Here is a 26,173-nt window from a genome sequence, read left to right as displayed (position 1 = left end):
AAAAAAGAAAATGCTACACAGTGCAATGATCGGTACTGCACATAACTTATTTTTATTATTTTTAACGATGGAACTAACTATACAGGCTGGAACACATTTAACCAATGGAACATAATTAAAACTCTTAAAAGAATCTAAAGAGGGATGTCTGGTTACTATGATTATTTCACGAAAAACACCCTACTAACTGAAACCACTGTCAATAATTTTCCCCACTCTTTATCTGTGCCTAAATCAAAACATAGCTTCCATGAACAAAGCTTCTTTCTTAGAAGTGCACACCTGTGGAACTCTGCCTGTTTCCCACCTGACTACAACTTTGATATCTTCAAGTCCAACATAAACAAATTCTTCATAAACCGCCTTAAGTAAGACACTTTATCAAATCTCCATTACTAACGATTACTACGATATTATCCCATTGATTACTGTACATGCAATAACCCTTATCCCCGAGTGGCTTCGGGGCCTTGACAAGTGGTTACTACCATGTAAAAAAAAAAAAAAAATAGCTATAATAAAATCATTTTGATGTTTAATAAAGGTGAATATTCTACAATAATTGCTGTTAATTTATGTTGGCAGCTTATTGCTGCCATTAACATTGAAACATTATCTAATGTTTGTTGTCAGTTTAACAAGATAGTATTAATGGATACAAAAATTTATTTGGCCCACATCTGTTTTGGTGTCATCCAACAACATAGAGTTGTGACTTTTTGATTTGTTCAATTGATGATAACTAATAAAGTATTAATATTTGATATTTAATAATTTTATTAATTATATTTGATTGATTTGATAAGAAAAAAAGAATGCAACATAATGTAATTCATATCTATTTAACAAACTTAAAAATTATCCTTTTCTATCCTTATCAGATGGTCCTCGCTTCATCACTACCACAAGTCATGTAGCTGTAGACCTTGAAGAAAATGCTAAACTGAAGTGTGAGGCCGAGGGAAATCCTCAACCAAGTATCATCTGGCGCAAGAAAGGCTCTCACCACATCTTGGGGAGCGGTTCAACACTAGAGCTCAGTAGAGTGCGAGAAGCTGACTTGGGCACTTACTACTGCACCGCAACAGTTGTAGGATTTAACGAAATTAGTAGAGATGTCTTCCTTCTCAAAAATGGTAAATTTTTCATGTCTTTTCTTATTTTTTATGTTTCATTATTTATGAAAAATATTTTATTTCCAAAAACTATTCCATTCTTGATAATTTTTGTTGGTTATACTTATAGGACCACCACAAATTCTAAGTGAAAAACAACTCTATTCACGAAAAGACGAGACGGCACATATAGAATGCATGGCCATATCCGTCCCTAAACCTGTTAATATGTACTGGATGAGAAATGGTAAATCTATTGACCCAAGCTCCGAGCGGTTCTCAGCCAGTAATGAGGAATTGCCTTATGGTATGAAAAGTACTCTGCAGATCAAGAACGTCCACGCTGAGGACTTTGGCAGCTACAACTGCAGCGTAACCAACAAATATGGCGAGGACATGGCCGTCATCACCTTATTGGAAGAAGGTACTAATGTTTTTTTGCTGGCTAGTTAAGGAAATTTGCAAATAAAATCTTCATGAACTGTAATGTTTTGTTTTTCTTAAATGACAAAAGTAAGAGTTGCACTATCAACATTTAGCATATTATCAATTGAAAAATGGCTCCTTCATTCAGAGGCCAAAGATTGGGGGAGAGTGTCCTTTTTTCTTTTTTTAATTGAGTGATAAAAACTTTTCTCCAATGCTCCTTTTGTAAACTTCAAGCAATTATATAATTAAATGAGAGATTAGCAGAAGAAAAAATGGGTGACCTTTTGAGACATGTTTGGGGAGGAAAAAGTCATTCATATATGTTGCTATGTAGAAAGAGGGTATTATGTAAATGCTGAAATCTATATTCATTGATGAAATAATTAAAATCTTATAATATAAAATAATGAAGGTGCTTATTTAGAGTTACATTTGCTTCAAAAAAACAAAAATAAAGAAAAATATTGTTACAGAATGAAGTAGCAATACCAGACACCATAACGTTCAGCGCTGGACAAGGCACACACTGCTACTTAATTTGACACTGATAGTCTTTATATCAGTAACAAGTACATTTCTCCTACATCCATCAAAATAAAACTTATATAACTGGATTCGCAATAAAATTTACTTTAAAATGGTATTTTAATATTTTTGTTGTGATTTGTATAATTGAAAAAATCACCATTTAAATCCGACTATTAATGACGAAACATGCCAGCATAGCATGCCCGCTCATGGTAGATGACTTTTTGCTAATAAGCAGTCAGAGTGTGTTCACATAAATACTTGAAGCAGAAGTTGTGCACATCGACGATGTTTCTAATTGTTAATTAAAGAAAAGAATTGTCTTTGCTACGAAATTTGAACACAACGCATACATCTTTCCAGTCAAAAGTTAGAACATCTCAAAGTTGATGCTTTGTTGTACAAAAATAATAAAGATAGAAACTGTGTTTGAACGCTATTTAATAGAGAATATATTAATTTCTTTTGTCTGAAAATTTGAAAAGAATTAGATAAAACTTTTTATGTACAAGTAGATAAAAGTAGTGACAACGGCATTTAAACATGAGAATTTTTGTGTGCTGAGACGTGCACAAAAAAATCTGTTAACAAATCGTTCGTCAACTTCTGAACATAAATTATTCATTTTTTTTTTGTTATTTAGAAAACATAAATTTTTAATCATGGGAAGGGAAAAAAATATTAAAAAAAAATAAATTCTTTGAAAAAGAATGACTGACAATGACCACGCTTTTAAATGAGTTAAGACACATAAACCACTAATCCAGTTAAGTAAAAGAATAACTTTTATTGGGTTTGTTTTACAATCCACAGAGGTATGAAAAAGTGGTCAAAAAACAAATATATAACAAATAAATGTTACCAGAGGAAAGTTACTCTTCTACCTACCTCGATAAATTTTTGGTGTCGTAAATGTTTCTTCTATTCAAAAGAACAAGTAGTGTCGAGCGTTACTTGAGAACAAGAAAATATGGCCACAATGTCGCTTGAAGTTTCAATAATTACTTAAAAATAAAAAATCATACAAAATAATGGTAGAAACTCACCCGATAATCATCACGGTAACTTGAAGCCGTTAAAATGAAATTTAATTATCCTAATTAGTTTAATGTACTTGAAAACATCTGTACAAAATTTCCTTTCATCCGATTTGCTACAAGCCATATTTTGTTAATAATTTCTTAGAAACGTTGTGGTAGCCATCTTGGATTTCCTAGTTGCTATCTCCGATTTTTCATGGTGTAATGGTGACAAATGATAATGTCCATCAGAATAATATTTCGCATGATGATAAAAGCTTAGCTCCCATTTTTTTAACTGTTTTTATGATGCTTCTACTTAAAGTCGTTAAAATGAAACTTAATTATTCTAATTAGTATGATGTACTTCAAAACAATTCTGATCTGTACAAAATTTCCTGCTACAAGCCATATTTTGTTAATAATTTCTTTGAATCGTGTTATGATGCCATCTTGGATTTCCTGGTTGCCATCTTGGATCTTTCATGATGATATAATGACAAATAGAATAATACTTCCTATGATGATAAATCCTTACTTACCATTGTTCTTAGCTGTTTCTATGATGTTTCTACTTAAAGCTATTAAAATGAAACTGGAATATGCTAATTAGTCCGTAACTTACCAAGCGAGATGGTCATAAAAAGCCAACAGAACCTTCATGGTATTAGGATATGTTCAAAATTTCATCTTAAAAAGATCTGAAGATACAATTTTTTAAAAATGGGTTAGTCTGTCAATTGTGCAAATTTCCTACCATTTTAAGTCACAAGCTTATATGCATTTGAATAGGACTGACTTAAGGTAAAATGTCCAGTGAACCATGCATTCCTTAATACTGTGAATAGTCACAACGCCAGTTCTAATAGGCCGATTTAAAAAAAACTAAAGATATTATTTCTTTTTTTTTATGCTCTTTCCAATAATGCTTGATTTGAATTTATTCATATTCCAAAAAATCATGTGAATTGATCAAGTAGTGTTTTTTTTGTTTTGTTTTTTTTTCATTTTTTAGTGGTTAAAAAGTTTTAATTATTTTTTTGAAAAAAAAAAAAAATTGTAGTTGAATTGAGTTGTTGCTTTTGAATTTTGGCAAAATTTAAAACAATATGGCCATTCCCAGCCTCCTCACTTCCTGATTAAATTTGATTTTTGCTTAATTAAAAGAAAAACTACTTGAAATATTTATGTGAGTTTTGGACTATGACATTTTTGTTCAATTATGAGTACATGCATTATAAAGATTTTTATGTTTTTTAACAAAGTGTGACACTAAAAAAGATCACAATAATAAAATTAGCAAATGATATTTAAAAAAATGAAATTATTAAAATCTATTAGATTTAAATACATTCATTATTTTTTTTAAATAAAATTACTAAAATCCTATTTAAAAAAATGGAATTATTAAAATCTATTAGATTTGAATACTTTCATTATTTTTTTAAAATAAAATTGCTAAAGTCCTATTAAAAAATAATGAAATTATAAAAATCTATTAGATTTGAATACTTTTATCGTTTTTTATTAAAATTGCTTAAATACTGTTTAAAGAATAATGAAATTAATCAAATGTTTAAGATTTGAATACTTTCATTATTTTTTTTAAATAAAATTGCTAAAGTTCTATATAAAAAATAATGAAATCTATTAGATTTGAATACTTTCAATATTTTTTTTTTAAATAAAATTGCTAAAATCCTATTTTTAAAATAATGAAATTATTAAAATCTATTAGATTTGAATATTAAATTTTTTAATGTCCAAAATTGCTAAAATCCTATTTAAAAATTAATGAAATTATTAAAATCTATAAGATTTAGATGCTTTCAGATTTTTAATAATTAAATTGCTAAAATCTAATTTTAAAAATAATAAAATTATTAGAATGTATTAGATTTTAATATTTCATGATATAATATCTAATTTCATTAATTTTTAAATATGATTGCGAAAATTATATTTAAAAATTAATGAAATTATAACAATCTATTATATTTGAATACTGTTATTATTTTATAATAACAAATTCATCAAAATCCTTTTTAAAAAATAATAAAATTCTAAAGTAATGAATACTATTATCATGTTATTAAATAATAAAATTGCTAAAATCCTATTAATAAAAAATAATAAAATAATTAAAACTTTTAAATTTTAATACTTTCATTATTTTTTAAATAATAAAATTATTAAAAACAATTGAAAAAAATTATAAAAATATATGTTTTAGATGCTGTCGTTATTTTTTTAAATATAAAACTGCTTAAATCCTATTTAAAAATTAATAAAAATATTAAAATCTTTTTCTAAAAAATGATAAAATAATTAAAATCTATAAGATTTTAATTTGTTTATTATTTTTTTAATACAAATATTATTAAAATCCTTTATAAAAAATAATGAAATCTATTAAAATCTATTAGATTTGGATACTTCTATTATTTTTTTAATAAAAAAGTATTAAAATTCTTTTTAAAAAATAATGAACTTATTAAAATCTTTTGGATTTAAATACTTTCATTATTTTGATAAATAATAAAATGGCTAAAATCCTATATAAAAATAATAAAATTATTAAAATATATTAGATTTCAATATATTCATTATTTTTTGAATAATAAAATTGCTAAAAAAATTTATTAAAACATAATGAAATTATAAAATTTATTTGATTTTAATACTTTAATTATTTTTTAAAAGATAAAATTGCAAAAATCCTATTTAAAAAATAAAATTATTAAAATCTATTAGACTTGAATACTTTCATTATTTTTATAAACAATGAAATTATTAAAATCTTAATTAAAAAATAATGAAATAATTAAAATCTTTTAGATTTGAACGCTTTCATTTTTCTTAATAATAAAATTCTGAAAATCCTATTTAAAGAATAAATTATTAAAATCTATTAGATTTTTATACTTTCATTGTTTTTTAATAATCAAATTATTAAAATCCTGATTAAAAATAATTAAATTAATAAGATTAATAAAATTTGATAATGTTCATTCTTTTTTTAATCAAATTATTAAATCCTATTTAAAAAATAATGAAATTCTAAAATCTATTAGATTTGAATACTTTTATTATTTTTTTAATATTAAAATGCTAAAATCTTATTTTAAAAATAATGGAACTATTAATATCTGTAAGATTTTAATACTTTTAAAATATTTTTGAATAATCAAATTATTAAAATTATTTAATTATTAAAATTTATAAGATTTGAATCCTTTCATTATTTTGTTTAAATAATAAAATAGCTAAATTCCTATTTAAAAAAATGAAATTATTGAAGTCTATTAATTTTGAATATTTTCATTATTTTTTTTAATAATAAAATTGCAAAAATCCTATTTTAAAGATAATGAAATTATTAAAATATATTAGATTTTAATATTTTCAATATTTTTTTTTAAATAATTAAATCTCTTAAATCCTATTTAAAAAATAATGAAATTATTAAAATCCTTTTTTAAAAAAAGAAATATAATTTTAAAATTATATCAACCACAGTGCATTTTTATTATAAGTCAGCTATTTTAAACTTTGTGTTAATAGTTGCAGCTTTGAAATTTCACAGAAATTTAGATGCATGTAGAATGGGCATTAATTGAAAAAGTTTTTTTTTAATTTTTAACAAATTTCTTTAAAAAAAATTTTTATCAGATTGTATTCATTATTTCTGGAAACAAAAGCTGCATATGAAAATCTGTTTTAGCAGCAATTTAGGCCAAGTTTTTAGTGTTGTTTTGAAAATATGTTTGTTTCATTCACTTTCAAGATATTTTCCATTTTTTCTGGTTCAAAGGAAGTTATTCTCATGTTCAAATATACTACCACTACCACATAAATACATTAGAAAGTCTTTTTCATAGGGAAACTATTTCACGGAGTACTGTTATTATTTCATTTGTTCACTCTTTCAAGTAAATCAGAACAGATAATGTTTAAAGGGAGATAACTCTTTTTTTTTCATTATCTTTCTTTTTTGTGGATACATTTAGAATATTCTTAAAACTCAAAGAGGAAAGAACAACACCAGAAATCCAAGAAATATTTCTTGGAAATTATAAAGCTACACGAAATTTGAATGATCCTAACATCTTGACTTTTTTGTCATTTCACCGTTTGACAGTAATATTTCCTAATCTTTCCGATAAGTATATAGGAAAAAACAAAAATTAGCAAAACAAGCATTGATTAACTCATTTTTTATTATATATATTAGATTTATAAAATTAAGTAAGTCTTAGATAAATTTATATTATATTTTAATTTTTCTTTACATATATTATGAATAATCATTTCCAAATGATTACTTGTTGTAAAGTAGTTTTTTAGCACATTACAAAGTTATATGATTTGCAATTTTAATACTTAAAGTATTTTGAGGTCTGTGTCAGCTGCAAATAATTTATTACTTGGTTGAAGTGAAGATTTAGATGAGTTACTTTCCTGGGGAGCACAAGTTTGCTAGTTTGTTATAAATGTTGTTTACAAATTTGTTTTTTATGATTTCACAAACTAATTGCATTTTTTTTTTTTCAAAAATACATTTCACTAAAACGAAATTGATGATATAACTGGTTCATTGTTTGTAAAAAAAAACATTGTTGTAGAAAAGGGTTTCTTTTTTTCTTTATGGTTGATTGATGTGGCAAAAATTGTGCACTTTGCCGACACAGCGTCATGATGCTGAAAAGAGTCCAAGATGGTGCCTGCAGCATTATATAACAATGCAGTCTCGCTGAATCTTGTGTGCTCTCGCGCAAATATGCAAATTTAGGGGACTCTGTCTTTTATAAAAACAGGCCACTGACGCAGATAAGAGGGATGTGAAAACGAATCTACAGAAAGTACTGACGGACGACGCTGCTGCAGTGAGCTGAAGTTTTGTGTGCTTTTTTTTCTTTGCAACGTCAAGCTATTTCAGCATACATTTTTTACCGTGGACAGATTTGACTTGAAGCTGATACCCGAGTTTGACGGGTCCCCAGCTGGTCCTTCGGTTGTTGAATGGCTGGAGAAGGCCGAGCGCATTTGCCAGTTGTGCAAAATTAAGGATCCAACTATGGTTATCCCATTGAAGGGGGCTTATGCCGTGTACCAGCAGCTCGGGGATAAGGCGACAATGGAGCAGATAAAACAAGCATTGTACGGAGCATTCAGTGCGGACTCTTTTGTTGCCTGAAGGCAATTCTCTGAACGTCGGTTTGGGTCAGCGGAGACTGGACGTCTACCTGGCCGACCTGAAGAAGCTTGCTGCTCCCTTCAGCAGTGCAAGCAATCGAATATTGACATGTGCTTTTTTTCTGGGCTCCCGGATGACGGCAGTCGGCTGTTGCGGGCGTCGATGAAGCTCAATGAGCTTGGGTTGGAGGAGTTGTTGGCTAGAGCCCGAAACATCCAAAAGGATGATGTGGAGCAGGTCTCGGCAGCGGTTGACGCTCTGGAATTGCCTACAGAGAGCCCACGGTGCTACAAATATGGTGGCTTCAACCACTTCGCCAGAGACTGCAGAAGTGGTGTGAAGCACACCCCAAACTATGGAGCATGAAAACGAGGACGCTAAGCCAGGCCACGTAGCATGGAATTGTCCGGGAAACGAGCAAGAGGAGGAAGCTGCGGCGCCAGCACCCTCCCCAAAGCAACACTGAACAAGGCGCCTCCTGTAGTGTCAGTGCAAGTTGATGGGTGTAGGCGCTCAGTGCTGGTTGACACCGGATGCACACAAACCTTCATACACAAGAAATATTGCACCGCATGGACGAAACAGAAGGTCCCAGTATTAACCGTTGGCGAAGGCTCGCTGGTGTGTTAGGGGTGAGCGTTCTCCATATAAACATTGGCGATGGACCCCCGGTGGCTGTGAAGGCATTGGTGATTGACAAGGAGCTTCTTTGATATGACCTTCTCCTTGGAATGGACACTATTACACAGCTGGGGTGATATGAGGTTTTCCCAACAAAAGGAACAGGTCTGCGTGCCAATCACTCTTGATGAACCCAACTTCCACGCAGAATACGACAAGGGCACAAACATGTGGACCGCATCCTGAAAGTGGTCGGGCGACCAGCCACCAGTGTCCTTGCGAAATCGAATGACAGAGTATCCGCTTCCTGCATGGCTCAGGGGGCAGTCCAGGTTTGGATGGATAATGGCTGGCTAGTTCCGTACTCAGAGGATGAGCCCAGGCCACCAAGGAGGCTGATCCCCCTGATGGCTGTCAGGTAAGAGAATAAACAGAAGGTCCGACCTGCAGATACGCATTGAGAAATCACAGTGGCCGTTCCAGATGGTCGAGATCAAAGGCACTCGCTATTGTTTGACCAGGCTGGGGTTCGGCCTGAATGTGGCCCTGAACATTACGATGACAGCGATTATGCAGGTGATCCGGTGTCAGGATGAAGCCGTGCAACAGGCAACGTCGTCGTATATTGACAAAATTTTTGTGAACAAGAGCCTCATGTTTACCCAAGCGGTGAAAGAACACTTTGAGAACTTCGGGCTGTCATGCAAGGAGCCAGAGCGCCTGCAAGATGGCGCGAAAGTTCTTGGTTTGCATGTGAGTGGCAGTGCAGACGGATTCCACTGGGGAAGAAGTGGTGACATCCCAGAAGTTCCATCCAACATTACACGTCGGAGCATTTTTTCCATCTGTGGAAAACTGGTAGGCCACTTCCCTGTGTGTGGTAGGCTCCAGGTGGCGGCCATAAAGCGACGTGTGATTTCCATGTCAACAGGATGGGACGATGAGGTGCACGATTTCTACCTGCGAAGCATGCTGGTGGAAACTGTGGCCAGAGTGACCGAGGGATCTGGTCGTCGACAGGAGTGAGTATACAGTTTAGGTGGACGCTAGCTCACTCACCCTTGGTGTTGCTCTTGCAGTTGATGGATTTATCATAGAAGATGCCTGCTTGCTTCGGCCAGAAAATGACGCTGGGCACATAAACCTGGCTGAGCTTGATGCTACTCTCAAAGGGGTAAATCTGGCGCTTCAGTGGCAGGCCAGAGTGTTACACATCGTCACAGACTCTACATGCGTGTGTTATATAGCGCCAGGACCCCTAGGTTGGGAACGGTCGTAATTAGTAAGTTCCCCGCTGCAACAAAACCAAGTAGCCGTCTTATTGATCGTCTATTTTGTTTAGTTTTCTGGTTGTTATGGTAACGGCCAAGACGGTAGAGTTATTTCCCCCTTGACTATGCATTTTTCTCTCTCGGGGTTCTCCAGCTGTCATTTGCTTGTCATAATAACGATTCCGACTGAAAGAAAATTAACATGCACACAAAGATCAGACGTAACTCAGCATACCAAATCAAGACGTAAGACACGCTGGCTTTTTATATAAAAATATATTTTGTTTTGAAATTATTTTTTTCTCGTTCTTGTACATCGAGATTTTTAATAGTTCAAAATTTAACAGTGGGGCTTACTGTCGTTTCAGTGATGGAGAGGGGGGGTGAAACGTTATGCTCTCGACAACGCACATCTCCTATCGGCGTCTCTCTCTTCTCTACCTCGTCTTCTTCTGTTTCTCTCTTCTGCTGGACTCCAAAAATCACCTCTTATATTAGCACGTTTTTTTTTTGCTTGGTTTTTTCCACGCCACGCTACCTGTCACTCACTCTGCTCGATAATAGAGCACGCGTCTCCTGGTCACGTTTTGACAATCTTTCGCCGCATCTTGACCTAGAGACATCGCGACCCATTTCTCTTCAGCTGACCGATTATTGACTTTATTTATACACGTGAATCCATTTCTCACACTAACTTCATATACATTCCAATCTTACAAGGAATGTCACGTTCCCTTGTTTTGTAAACAAAAAAAAAAAATCGTCGTCCGATTTCTCTGTTTACGACGTAATTATTTTTTCGTTTCGACTGGTGGACAATCGATTATTCGATGCCCACCTTTCAAATCTTTTATTATCTTTTTTTTTAAAGAAGTTTTTTTGTTTTCAGTTATGTATCGGATGGTTCCAGCCATCCATTACATAACACGTGCATCAATGGATTGAGTGGGAAAGCACGGTTGACAACGAAGGCATCGATCGAAAATGCTATTACAGAGACGACTTGCTACTTTGACCGAGATCATCAAGGAATTCAACCTAGCCGTAGATGTGACACTGGTGCAGTCCTGTCAGAATCACGCCGATCGCCTGACCAGAGTGCCACGCCGTTGGCTGAACCTGCCAAAAGAAGTGGATGAACCGGCACCTGTGAATTGCGCCGCGGTTGGGCATTGGCTTAACCCGGACCGTGTTGCTGATGTCCATTGCGAAAGCGGGCACCCCGGTGTAAACCAAACCCTTTATTTCGCCAGGCTGGTGGACACCAATGTGTCAAAGAGAGACATGAAATCTGTTGTGAGGAGCTGCGAGACCTGTCGGTCGATCGACCTAGTACCCATCCGGTAGAAGAAGAGAAAACTGAGTGTGAGAGGAAATTACAACAGGCTCGTAATGGACGTAACTCACCACAACGGCGGGCATTTTTTGACGCTCATCGATTGCGGACCATCTAGATTTGCATTGTGGCCTCCCCTTCGTCGGCAGGACTCGGTCGCCATTGTCTGTGAGCTGGAAAGTGTTACCTCGAGCGTGGTCCCCCTCTGAGATATTTACCAACAATGGCACTGCCTTTGTTAGCAAGTAGTTCAAACAGTTCGCAGACAGCTGGGATATACATCTGCGATTTCGGTGCACCACTGTGCCCAGCAGAAATGGAATTACCAAGAGAAACCACAGGACTGTAAAGACCATCGCAGCTAGGAAGGGGTGTACGGTGCCTGAGGCGGTCTATTGGTATAATGTCACCTCTAAGGACGACATTTCACACTATACCGTGCTAGCCGAAGCACTGCACACGTCTGGGTGAGAGGCATGGAGACCAGCCCACCGCCCAAGACGGAGGCGATGAGAGAGAGTATCCAAGAGGGGGATGCCGTCTGGGTTAAGACCCCCTGCGGCAAGTGCACCACGTGCTACTGAACCGGGCATGTTACTTAAGTGATCAGCCCACAATCGGTGCGGGTTGACGGGGTGCGCCGTCACATCAAGGATCTTCGATTGACATCACACACGCAGCCGCCACTCGGCGATGAGAGTGAGATTGGATCCGAGACCAGTAAACTATCATTCTGGGTTACGCCGACTTCATCGGACAGCGACCCCAAGATTTGCAGCCTTAGGTTTACCGACCCTGAAACTAAGAAGAAAAGCACAGGCGAGGACAAAGCCCCCAGTCTCCCTCTCCGAAGAAGCACCCGAAGAAAAAGGCCACCGCGTCCCTGCCCTCTCTGTGATAGTGATATCAGGGGTGTGTGGCGAAAATTGTGGGAACGCAGGCTTACCTCTTAAACGGCTTCGGTCTGCACTTTGCCGACGCAGCGTCATGATGCTGAAAAGAGTCCAAGATGGCGCCTGCGGCATTATATAACAATGCAGTCTCGACGAATATGCAAATTTAGAGGACTCTGTCTTTTATAAAAACAAGCCACTGAAGCAGATGAGAGAGATGTGAAAACGAGTCTACAGAAAGTATTGATGGACGACGCTGCTGCAGTGAGCTGAAGTTTTGTGTGCTCTTTTTTCTTTGCAACGTCAATTGATTTACTAAAATCTCTTACATTCCCCTTTATCCCTTTGGATGGAATGGCTACTCGAGTTATTCAATTTTTCATATTTTGATTTTCTGTTTCCTATTTAATTTTTATATTCAATTTTTTTTTGTTTTAAATTAGATTTTTTAAAAATTTTACCTTGAAATTGTATTGTAAGCTATAATTCAATTTGCATAATGTAACTTTTATGTCACCATATTTATTTGTAAAACTATACATCAATATTAATTTTGTTTATTTCAGAGGTCTTACCAATGCCGTATATCATTGGTGGCGCCGTAGGGAGTGTAGCCGTCATATTGATTATTATCCTGGCATGTGTTATTTATCACAAATATAAAAATACAGATTCAGGTAAGTTTTTACTTTTAACCTAAGGAATGAGGAAAATTTACTTAATTTAGAAATTAAAGAAAAAAAAATGTAATGTGTTTGCTTTAGTCTCTTTATTTTTGTTGCTGTTGTGTTTAGTTTTTGTAATAAATTGTTATTTAGTTCTTGTAATAAATTGTTATTTAGTTTTTGTAATAAATTGCTATTTAGTTTTTGTTTTTGCTTTCTATTTGTAAAATGGCTTGGATATTTCACAAATTTCTGAAGCAGTAAATTTTAAAGAGATTTTATTTAAAAATCAAGATCTTGTCAGTAATCTCGGCATTTTAAGCATTTATAAATGAGTGTTACTTCTCTGAATGGAAACAGAGACATCTATAAATGAATTAATAGTTTGTGTATAATTAATAAATCAAATTATTTTTAACTGCTATAAGATCCAAGTCCTTTGAAAAGGATTTCCCTCCCTGAAAGACCTGTATTATTATTTTGGTCATTATGGTTGTTGGATAAGCCTTTTCATTTGCTGTCTGAAATCAAATTATATGGAATTTCTGAAGCTGTAAATGGGAATCCCATCTTTTTTTTATATAAAGACCTTTCAAATATCTGCCTAGTGAGTGTCAAATTATGAAATTTAATGAACTCTAGTGAGTAAATGCTGTGGAGTAAGAGGGTAGAAGTTCAATTGTCATCTAACCCGAGAGAAATTGAATCTATTACGTGAGGAGATTCAAATTCTTATCCATAGTCACTGTCAACTCTAAACAGAGTCTAATCTCTACCCTGCAGGTACTGATTCCTACACAGACTCGGACAGCACAATGGAGAAGAAGAAAGACGTAAAGTCCGAATCTCCAACTCTGATGGACCAATGGCGCCAGGACTACAACAAGGAATTTTACCGTTATTCTGATAACTACGATGAACTTTATAACTCCAAGGTACGCTTTTCTCAACATTACCACACTTATCTGGTATGACAGACAACATCGAACACAGTCTGGACGCTGACAGCAGACTCTGATCTTTCATATTAATCTCTTAATGCCAGTGTTTGGCTAACTCACATCCTGAACCACACTATATGATCACCCTTGCATGGATACAAATCTACTTAATCATCTCTCTCTCTCTTTCTCTCTCTCCCATATATATATATATATATATATATATATATATATATATACATATATATATATATATATAATGTGTGTGTATATAATTGAATCTCTTACTTTGACATTGTTTATTAAAGTTAAGCATGATGTATCTGTTGATTTCAGAGCCTTGAAAACATCCATTCTCAGGTACTAAAGAACAAGCGCATTTCTTTCATTTGTTTTATAGCCAGTTTTATTTACATAGTATTTCTAGGGACAGGGAAAGTTATTTGTTTCCTTTGTTTTTTTTTGTTTTTGTAATACATATATCTAAAATATAATCAAGATATGTTCAATATTCGAAGGCATTATTTGAAAATGATACTAAATGAAATATCATTCTTGTTATTCATTTGCCACATGCTATGTATCAACTCTTTATTTGGATATTCATAACATTTAGGACATATTTACTTTTTTAATGTTAAATTTGTTAAAACAAAAACAAATATTTTGATGCATTTTGACTCCTCAAGTCAAATGTCATGCAATATACACAAACAAATAAACATTGAATGCTCAATAAATTCTTTTTGTAAATTGAATAGCACAGGATAAATTAAACATAAAAAAATGCTATCTGATGATTATATTATGAATTACTGAGTAAAGCTACTTTGATAACAATAAAATTATTTGAATCTCCTATCGTTCTATAAAAGTGATACAAATGATTGAGAAACAAAAAACACCTAAGAGAAAACACTTAAATATTTGTATTGGAAGAGAAAGTTCTTTGTGTGCATAATATATATATATATATATATATATATATATATATATATATATATATATATATATATATATATATAATATTTATATATAATATTTATATATAATATATATATATAAAATATATTATATATATATAATATATATATATATATATATATTATATATATATAATATATATATTATATATATTATATATATATATAATACATATATATATATATAATATTATATATAATATATATATATATATATATACACACACACACACACACACACACACACATATCTTATTTAAAGGGTGCAGAATTTGTTTACAAGATTACTGTCTTAGAAAAAATGATACAGTAGTTATTATTATGTTTTTTTTATCAAACCTGGATCAGTTTGTCTTCCTGGTTTGTTCTATCAATTTCACTCAGTAAATCTGCCTTTCCTAACAGTCTCATAATGGGCTGCTTTCCTCATTGTCATCTGGCTTGTGCCAGAAATATTCTGGTTATGTAGGTAACTTATCTTCATGTTGCAGCTTGATTTGTTGGTGTCTTATTTAACTGTGCTCTGTACAAAGAAGTTAAAGGGGTTACAAACAGGTGAACTGGGAAGCTAAGAAAGTGTAATGGATGAAGTTCTCTAACAGTCAGTAAGTTTGTAACCCCTTTAACTTCTTTGTGTAGAGCACAGTAAAATAAGACACCAACCAATCCGGCTAGTGTGGCAGTATGGTAGTTGTAGGTATGCCATAGATAAAAAAAATTATTTTTTCTATCACATGTATGGCATGCCTGCAACGACCTCATTGTATTTAGTTTTAACTACCTCGATACCAATATGAATACAGCTATTATTGTTCAGCTGGAGACCATCAGGGAGGAAGTGAGGTGGCATGTTGTCACCATTAACTCCAAAGACCATGATATCACTAGAAACTTTCTCAGCATGTCTTTGAGGCAACAAGCTACTGGTTGTTTCGAAAGTTAATCTATTGCTTGAGAACAGGAATTTCTTCTTGTTTTTTGTTTGTTTTTTTGTTTGTTTTTTTGGATAAGAACCACAACATTTTTGACTCTAATAGGTGTTACAACTTGTTAATCAGTTTTATTTGCTTGCTTCAGTCACTATTTTGCATCACCAAAATTGTTGTCTTATTTTTTATGAAACCTAGCACCAGTCTAATCCAAACTTTTCATCTGCATTTTTTCCCTATACAATCAACTTGGCGGTTTTGTTGTTGATGATCTTGTAAACTTTATCAATAGATACCGGTGATAATATTGTTGTCAGATTGTTGATTACATGTTTTTTCTTTGATACCATCTTATAGTTGTCAGATTCTGAATCGATTCTTTTCTGATCTTTCCTTATTGAGGAAGTTTAAAATCTTATTTCTCCTTCTGGAATAGATTCCAAAGTGAACTCTGTGTCTCTTTCAGAAATATGGAGGTTCAAAATTGCCCATAATAAATTATTTTGCAAATAAAAAAAAAATGGAAATATAGCTATTGTTTTGAAGAAGACAAGACTGACAACAAAAGTATCAAAAATATGCATTGAAAAGTTGAAAAGTACAAATATCTGCACCCTTTGTATTGATTCATCAATAGAATTAATATATTTCTAATGAAAATGATGACTATCACAATATTTCTTTGATACCAAATAAACATTAAATGTTTCATTTATCATGAATTGCATTAGAAACACCAATTTTTTAAAAGCAAAATATCGGATGTAATTTGATAAAGAGATAGCTTGTGAATCAAAGTTGAAGCAAATGTACTTTTAGTACATATCACCTACACCATCTATCAATACAAAGCTAGTATTAATGGATACCAAGATGCCATGGTGACAATTACAGAACAGAAGGCATCATTAGTAGTAGATCATTTTAAAGAAACTCAACATTATTAGCTTCATAAAGAGTTTTTTGTTATAAATATCAAAGTCAAAAATCACTTAAAAAACAGTTGTCTCTCAGCAACAAATATTTAATATTTTTTTGATTTTAAGCGTTATGTGAAGAGAATTATCTAAAAGGCAAAATTCCTATAAATTTTTTATTAGAAAATTTTTTGTCTTCATATTGTGACATTGAAATAGCTTTAGAAAATTCTCAATAAAAATTAGAATGAGAAGAAATAAAACAAAATATTCATTTAGTATAGATTTAGTATAGATATTATAAAATTTAGTATAGATATTATAAAATTTAGTATAGATATTAAAAAATTTAGTATAAATTTAGTATAGATATTAAAAAATTTAGTATAGATTTAATATAGATATTAAAAGATTTAGTATAGATATTAAAAGATTTAGTATAGATATTAAAAAATTTAGTATAGATATTAAAAAATTTAGTATAGATTTAGTATAGATATTATAAAATTTAGTATAGATATTATAAAATTTAGTATAGATTTAGTATAGATATTAAAAAATTTAGCATAGATTTAGGATAGAAATTAAAAGATTTAGTATAGATATTATAAAATTTAGTATAGATATTAAAAAATTTAGTATAGATGTAGTATAGATATTAAAATATTTAGTATAGATTTAGTATAGATATTATAAAATTTAGTATAGATATTATAAAATTTAGTATAGATTTAGTATAGATATTAAAAGATTTAGTATAGATATTATAAAAGTTTGCCACCTTTCGACTAGGGTGGACCAAACGCGCTGAAATAATTATTTTTATTCTGCTTTAAATTGCCCCCCCCCCCATTTTGGGGAGCCTGGCTCCCACACATCCACATTACAAATAAAACTCATACAAATGGTCACACATCTGGTACTGGCCAGCCTCAGCGTTAATAATACATTGAAATTTTAGTCACTGAAAAATAAGTTTGTTTTTTTTTTGGCCTGTTTGGTCTTTCATAGTTTGCTTTTTATCAAGTACAAATGTAAACATTGTCTCAAATCGACGTGAAGTAATTTAGTATAGATTTAGTATATATATTATAAAATTTGGTATAGATTTAGTATAGATATTAAAAGATTTAGTATAGATATTATAAAATTTAGTATAGATTTAGTATATATATTATAAAACTTAGTATAGATTTAGTATACATATTAAAAGATTTAGTATAGATATTATAAAAGTTTGTATAGATTTAGTATAGATATTTAAAGATTTAGTGTATATATTATAAAATTTAGTATAGATTTAGTATAGATATTAAAAGACTTAGTATAGATTTAGTATATATATTATAAAATTAAGTATAGATTTAGTATAGATATTAAAAGATTTAGTATAGATTAATATATATATTAAAAGATTTAGTATAGATTTAGTATATATATTAAAAAATTTAGTATAGATTTAGTATAGATATTATAAAATTTAGTATAGATATTAAAAAATTTAGTATAGATATTAAAAAATTTAGTATAGATATTAAAAGATTTAGTATAGAAATTAAAAGATTCTGTATAGATTTAGTATAGATATTAAACAATTTAGTATCGATATTAAAAAATTTAGTATAGATTTAGTATAGATATTAAAAAATTTAGTATAGATTTAGTATAGATTTAGTATAGATGTTAAAAAATTTAGTATAGATATTAAAAGATTTAGTATAGATATTAAAAAATTTAGTATAGATTTAGTATATATATTATAAAATTTAGTATAGATTTAGTATATATATTATAAAATTTAGTATAGATATTAAAAGATTTAGTATAGATTTAGTATAGATATTATAAAAGTTAGTATAGATTTAGTATATATATTATAAAACTTAGTATAGATTTAGTATATATATTATAAAACTTAGTATAGATATTTATTTAATTTGACCCTTGAATTTTATGACTAAAAGAGGTATAAATTACTGTGATAACAACTGAAAAATGTTTATAAATAATTTTAATGAATTATAAAAGAAAAGAACTTCCAATGTGTAAGATTATAGAAAGTTCATTAAAATGTATAATTTGTTAAAATTAAATTTTGTATATTTTGTACTTTAAAAAATATAAATGCAATGCAGTTTATTGGGACACAATCCATTAAAACACATGGCCTTATTTAAGATTTTCTTGCTAATTTTTATTTTATTTTTTTTTATTAAATTCATGTTAAAATCTGGATTATGATAAAGAAAATATTTTTGTTGTCATACTTATGATCTGAGATGTAAACAATGTTTTCAAAGCCTGTTTCAAAATTCTAATGCTGCGTGTGATTTTGATCATGCATGTTTTCAAACAAATTTTTACAGAAATAGAATGATTCTTGGGTGGAGGGAAAAAGAGAGAGGATCTAAAAACAAAAACAATGAAAAAAGAAGAGAAAGAAAAGAAAATGAGAAAATAAGTTAAAAGAACTCCTCCCAAACTTAAGCATGGTGAGTTGCTTCCACTAACATCCATCCAGCCATGTCTTTTGTGCAGCTGATAAAATTACAGTGACAAACAAATCATATTATTATTAGTATGCATCCATTGCATACACAAGATTGGTCATGTGGATGGTGACTTTTGAAGGTTTTACTCCTCTTTCTCCTATGTTTATCCATGCTGCCATTATCCATGCTAAATGCAATGGAATTTCTAAACCTCATTAATCTGCCAATCTGACAATTTGCATTGTAGCTAAAAAGACTACTAGATTCTCCCCTCCCATCATTAATCGTGAATCATCATGTGATCATTCACTTACAACTACATACAAACTTATTTATGATTTGTATAACTATTCTATGACACTCAACTACTCTATGAAAAAAATTGTATTTTCTTTTTATTGGGGTCAGAAACTATATTGCTTTTCTTTTTTTAAATTGAGGTTGTTTTGTAACATGAGATTTGATGTGTTTTTATCATTAGTTTTTAGTCTAAAAAAATTGCAAATAAGTTTTTTATATAATATCAGTCAAAATTGAGTTCAAATTGAAACAAATTTCTTTTGATATTTCAAATTATACTATTCTAATCAATTTAGCATTAATTTATGGAATTTCTTTTCTAAAACAATGAAACCTTAAATAAGAATATTTGCAATTAAAAGTACTGCATGTCAATTCGATTCTAAAAAGGTGTATGAAAGTTCTTGATCCAATTTAAGTGTAAAAAGAAATGATGAAAAATGAAAAGATAATAAAAATTTTTATCTTGCTGAACAATTATCTACCATCGCAGTTCATATGGTACAAACCATGAAAATATCTCATAAGCAATATTTTCCTTTCATAGCAGTCAACCCAAAATTGTTCATCTTGAGGATTTTTTTCCACACTAAAAATATTTGTGCTCCCAGAATTATGAATACTAACATGATTGCAAACCAATTGAAACTGACTTGATAACTTCTTGTTCATACTTTCAGTATACAAACTATTCTATTATGACAAATGTCTTGAAGATGGCATTCGTTTGACTCTCTCCAAGAACCCAAGAAGCCTCCTCAGCTTTTTGCTTTTTCTTTGTTTATGAAATAATCTGTGATATCCAAAAAGGTCTGACAATTTGGGAAATGTATATTTTAAGGAATTTATATCAGTTTAAACATCTTAAATAAGTGATATTGATTGAATGTCTTGTAGTCTCATTATCAGATATACATGTAGTTATAACTGGATTTGAAAATATTTATTATAAATCTACACATATTTTCTTTCAGATTTAGCTCCGGAAAAAAAAAATTCTCAGGAAATTATCAAGAAATTTCTTTGAAATTTTCTTTAAATAAAATATTTTATTCTTGTTTGGAGGGTGTGTTTCTTTCAGTTAACAAATGAAACTATTTCATGTGAAACATAAATAAATTTTTTAGAAAAACAGATATTGTAACGGTTGACTTGCTTTTTATTCATCTTATATGTGACATTTTACAACGTTAATGAAAAAATGTTACTTTGTCAGTTTTGAAATGATTTTGAATTTCTTTGAAAATAAAATATTCTCTCAAATTAAAAAAAATCTAGTAATGATAAACTATTGATAAGCGTAAGTGTTAGTATTTTATTTGTTCCAACAAAATATACCTTTACCTGTTTAAAAAGAAGATAAATGCTGAATAATATATAATTTTTAATATTTCATTAAATATTTTAACTATTAATAGCAAATACATTTACTCAAACTTGTAAAATTCTGTCATCATTTTTACATTCAATCAACTTATAATTAAAATTGTATTTTAAGCCTCGAAATATTCAAGAAACCTCAAAAAAAAAAATGAAATTATTTTTGAATAGTTTTGGGTTGATAATGTAGTGGGGCATATTTTATAATGAAATTTGAGTTTTAAATTGAATTTGACATTTAGTTGTATTTAAAAAAAAATAAAATTTAAATGTTTATTTTATCTTGCTTAATTTCAAAGTATCCTTGTTCAATAATTTCATTGATTGGCAAAATAAGTATGAACAATTTTTTCATGTTCATTTTCGCTTGGTGTCTTTCTGTCGCATGTCCAAGTCATTTAACTGTGGCATTACACCTGTGCTGCATGGTTATTATAAACACCACGATTATTATTTGCCTTTTTGTCTTTCCATTTCAATCAGACAAAATCAGATGTTTATGCATCACATTAGATCCTGCCATCATTGTTAATTGCTTAATTACAATCAGACAAAATTTTTCTTTTCACTTTCTGTTCACTTGCAAACTGTTGATTTAAAAATAAAATTCACTAAAACTTATTAACACTAATAATAACTAATGTTATGACTACAGATTTTTAGAAGAAATTGTATACATATATTGCAAAATATTTGATTATATATTTTATATTATGTAATATTTTATTCACTCTATTATTATTATTATTATAAACAGGATTTAAATTTTCATTACTTTATACTGAATTGAATCATTTTAATAAGTGAAAAGTGCTCAGACACAAAAATATTTCAAGCAATGAAAATGCAAACTTAGCAATATTTTCAGCAGTGTGATATAGTCAGTGTGAAGGTCTTAAAATTATCTAGATATACTCAAAGTTTGATAAATCTTATATTTTTGGTCTATATTACCTAGAGTGTGAATTTCATTGAAATCACCTTCTGGACATAATACTAAGGTGTTTTTTTCACTTCTCACTTAAAGAATTTCTCTTCTGAGAGAGAGGGGGCTTGGTTTTAGTAGTACTCTGGAGACATCCTTGATTTTATAAGTGTTCAATATCCAAAATAGAGCAAATGTTACCGAGGATAAAGAACATTTCTATCCTTTTGTTAGTGTTTCCCTAGACATAATCCAAAATGCATAATATCTTGGATGGAACAGGATCTTTTCTTTTTTTTCTTTTTCTTCTTCTTTTTTTTTTTTTTTTTCCAAATTGGAATTTGAAAATTAGTAGATGCTAACTCCAGATTTAATTTAGCATTGCTTATCATTTCTGGACAAAGAAAAAGTTTTGTTTTTAGTAGTGCTCTGGAGCCCCTCACCCTTATTTTATAAGTGCTTAATATCCTAAAAAAAAAAAAAACAGGTATGTATAAATACGGTGTTGCCCGGAATAAAGAACTTCTATGACTTTTGTTGGTGTTGTTTGGGTGCCATAATCCAAAATGCTCAATATCCTAGCTAGAGTAGGCAGTAACCCAAACGCACCCAATATCCTAGCTAGAGTAAGACATAACCCAAACGCACCCAATATCCTAGATAGAGTAGGCAGTAACCCAAACGCACCCAATATCCTAGATAGAGTAGGCAGTTACCCAAACGCACCCAATATCCTAGATAGAGTAGGCAGTAACCCAAACGCACCCAATATCCTAGCTAGAGTAAGACATAACCCAAACGCACCCAATATCCTAGATAGAGTAGGCAGTTACCCAAACGCACCCAATATCCTAGCTAGAGTAAGACATAACCCAAACGCACCCAATATCCTAGATAGAGTAGGCAGTAACCCAAACGCACCCAATGTCCTAGATAGAGTAGGCAGAAACCCAAATGCACCCAATATCCTAGCTAGAGTAGGCAGTAACCCAAACGCACCCAATATCCTAGATAGAGTAGGCAGTAACCCAAACGCACCCAATATCCTAGATAGAGTAGGTGTGTTTAAACGTTGCTTGGAAGAAAGAACATCTCTTTTATTTGTTATGAAACCATATACTAGACAAAGAAGATGGCATTGTCCTGGAGTCATAATAATAATAAGGTACCAGATAGATATATTTAACTAGATATGATACTGTATTATTATTATTATTGTGGAATAAATTAGTGAATGCAAAGTACTCAATATCCTGGATAGAGCAGGTATAGTTAAATGTTGTGTTTCCTGAGAGAAACAATATTACTGTTCTTTATTATAATAGAAAGTAGTAAAAGGTAGTCAGTGCAAAGTACTCAATATCCTAGATAGGATATTGTGTTACCATGCTGGGGAAAATAGCATAACTGCTTTATTTTACTATTTTATACAAGAAAAAGTACTTGGCATTGCTTATGAGTCATATTATTGCATTTAGTAAGTGTAAATCTGTGTGTGTGTTTGTGTCCTTATGCATATCATAGAAATATTTTTTAATTTATTTTTCATTGATATTTTTTTAATTTATTTTTCATTGATATTTTTTTAATTTATTTTTCATTCATATTTTTTTAATTTATTTTTCATTGATATTTTTTAAATTTATTTTTCATTGATATTTTTTTAATTTATTTTTCATTCATATTTTTTAAATTTATTTTTCATTGATATTCTTTTAATTTATTTTTCATTGATATTTTTTTAATTTATTTTTCATTGATATTTTTTTAATTTATTTTTCATTGATATTTTTTTAATTTATTTTTCATTGATATTTTTTAAATTTATTTTTCATTGATATTTTTTTAATTTATTTTTCATTGATATTTTTTCATTTATTTTTCATTGATATTTTTTTAATTTATTTTTCATTGATATTTTTTTAATTTATTTTTCATTCATATTTTTTTAATTTATTTTTCATTCATATCTTTTTAATTTATTTTTCATTCATATTTTTCTACATCCATTTTCTTTCACTCAATTGTCTATTCATTATTTTTCATTAATAATTTAGTTCTTTTTCTTCATTTATTTTTCTTCATTTTTTCATTCATTTTTATTTAAGTCATTTTCTTTTATTCGCTTTCACACATTTCTTTTTCAATCAGATTTTTCTTTCACTTTTTTATTATTTTTCCTTCATTTTCCTTGATATATATATTTTTTTCTTTTATGCAATTTTTACATTCAGTTTTCTTGAACTTTTTTATTCATTTTTTAAATTCCTTTTTTCACTCATTTATTTGCATTCATTTTTTTTTTTTTTCTCTTGCATTTTTTCATTCTGGATTTCTTGTTCTTTCATGCAGATTTATATTCATTTTCCTTTTTTATTTTTTTATTTCATTTCTTTTTTGTACTCTATCTTTATCATTAAATTCATTTAATTTCATATTTTTGTGAAATGGCGTTGTGAAAAGCAATGAGGAATTGCTGGAGCTATTTGTTCTGCCCAGTATTATATGGTATAAATAATTGTAAGATTACAGTATTACTTTTGATAACTGTAGTGTATTTGCTATGTGAGGATGGTGACATAACAGAAAATTTTGTTCAACTCTGGATTGTCCAGGAGCAATAAAATTGTCATTATTAACATTGCTCTTTTATATTTATAGTAAGTGATATGAGGTTAACAGAATCTTTTGTTCTATTTGGAGATGACTAGGAACAATAAATATAATTATAGTATTACATTTAAACCTCTTTAGACAATTTTAATAATCAACATCATTTCTCTTCATATTATTGTGAAAGCAATAGGAAGGAGCACAGAATTATCTGTCATAAAATATGTCATTGTTTTGTTTTACTGGGCATTGTTCAATAGCAAAATGTAAGATTGTATAAATGTATTACATTTAAAATGGATAGCTACGGTTAAGGAATTACATTATCTATTTTAACACATTTAAACAAGAGAGTGGAATGAGCTGGGCATAGGAAAAAGAGTGTTGGGGAGAAGGACAAAAAATAGGAAGAGGAGTTAAGTTTTAATATAAAAATGTTACACAAATTTAACTTCAATTTTGTTTTTTGTTTTTTTATAGCCCTGAGCAATGCTATATATATATATATATATATATATATATATATATATATATATATATATATATATCTGCTAGTATTGATATAAATCAAGTTCAATTTCATTTCTAATTGATTGTTGAAGAGAGAATGTAGCCACCATCCTCCTCGCTCCCAGATTATGGACCATTTCAGGATACTCCTCAGAGACAAACAATCCATTTCTATCAACAAAGATTCTCAATAAATCACACACACTAGGATTGTACTTGCCATGTTTTATGTTCCCAACTTCTTCATTCTTCCATAACTTCAGGGTGGGAGTTGGCCAAGTCATGTCCTACATTAGTATAATTCTCTTCAATGAAAGATTATTTCATTTATCCAAATAATATCTATGTGTGTTCAGTCACAGATTACTTTCCAGCAAGGAAGCAAAAACTTGGTGAAACTCCATGCTCATTAGCATGGAGTTTCACCAAGTTTTTATGCTCATTAGCATGGAGTTTCACCAAGTTTTTGCTTCCTTGCTGGAAAGTAATCTGTGACTGAACACACATAGATATTATTTGGATAAATGAAATAATCTTTCGTTGAAGTTCAGCCCTTGCTGTAATAAATTTTCAGTTTGAGATCTGGAAAAATAACTTCCCTCATTGTTACGATTTGTAAAAAGAACTAAATACTACGTATATGCTGTGGATCTGACAACACTGGATTCTTTTATTTTAAATTTAACTTCTGATATAATCACTAGGTTTTCTAAGTAAACAAATTAAAACCCAGTTTTTGTGGGTTTTTTTTTGTTGTTGGTAAATATGTCATATTCTGAATTTCTATTGTGCATTGCTCTCAACTCCCATCATATTAGATTTCTTGTCAAATATGTTTTCAAATTGAAAACTTTTGTACAAATTCAACTTTGTGAATATATTTTATCATAATTATTAGTCTTTTTTTTTTCTATGTAAATAAACATCTCACTGCAAGATATGCCCCTGTAGATATGGTCCTTAATTCAACAATAGCTCCTTAGATTTCAGTGACAATGTGCCTTGTTTGAGGTGAACGAAAGCAAAAAAAAAAGTCCAATTAAATTTTTTAAATCCAGTAATGAAAAATATATTGATTTAAATAAAACTTTATTTTTCAAGTAAAATTT

The 26,173-nt window shown here is 30.2% G+C and overlaps 1 protein-coding gene across 12 annotated transcripts in view; it reads left to right on the top strand.

The window, feature by feature from the left end:
- The window catches only part of LOC145248787 (kin of IRRE-like protein 1), a 2,909,730-nt gene that overhangs the window by 2,663,303 nt on the left and 220,254 nt on the right, over positions 1 to 26,173 (top strand). For all 12 annotated transcript variants that reach the window (XR_013863395.1, XM_080110422.1, XM_080110421.1 and 9 more), the window contains 4 exons: positions 882 to 1,136; positions 1,246 to 1,539; positions 12,976 to 13,086; positions 13,858 to 14,009. Coding sequence is in view for 11 of the 12 variants with exons in the window: in XM_080110422.1 (XP_079966548.1) it covers positions 882 to 1,136; positions 1,246 to 1,539; positions 12,976 to 13,086; positions 13,858 to 14,009 (812 nt within the window). In the remaining variant the exon portion in view is untranslated. The remainder of the gene's footprint in view (positions 1 to 881; positions 1,137 to 1,245; positions 1,540 to 12,975; positions 13,087 to 13,857; positions 14,010 to 26,173) is intronic.

This window comes from Euprymna scolopes, chromosome 27 (assembly GCF_053919585.1).
Source record: "Euprymna scolopes isolate OS-2025 chromosome 27, ASM5391958v1, whole genome shotgun sequence".
In the NCBI taxonomy this organism is placed as follows: Eukaryota; Metazoa; Mollusca; class Cephalopoda; order Sepiida; family Sepiolidae; genus Euprymna; species Euprymna scolopes.
This window is presented reverse-complemented; position numbering and strand designations above follow the sequence as displayed.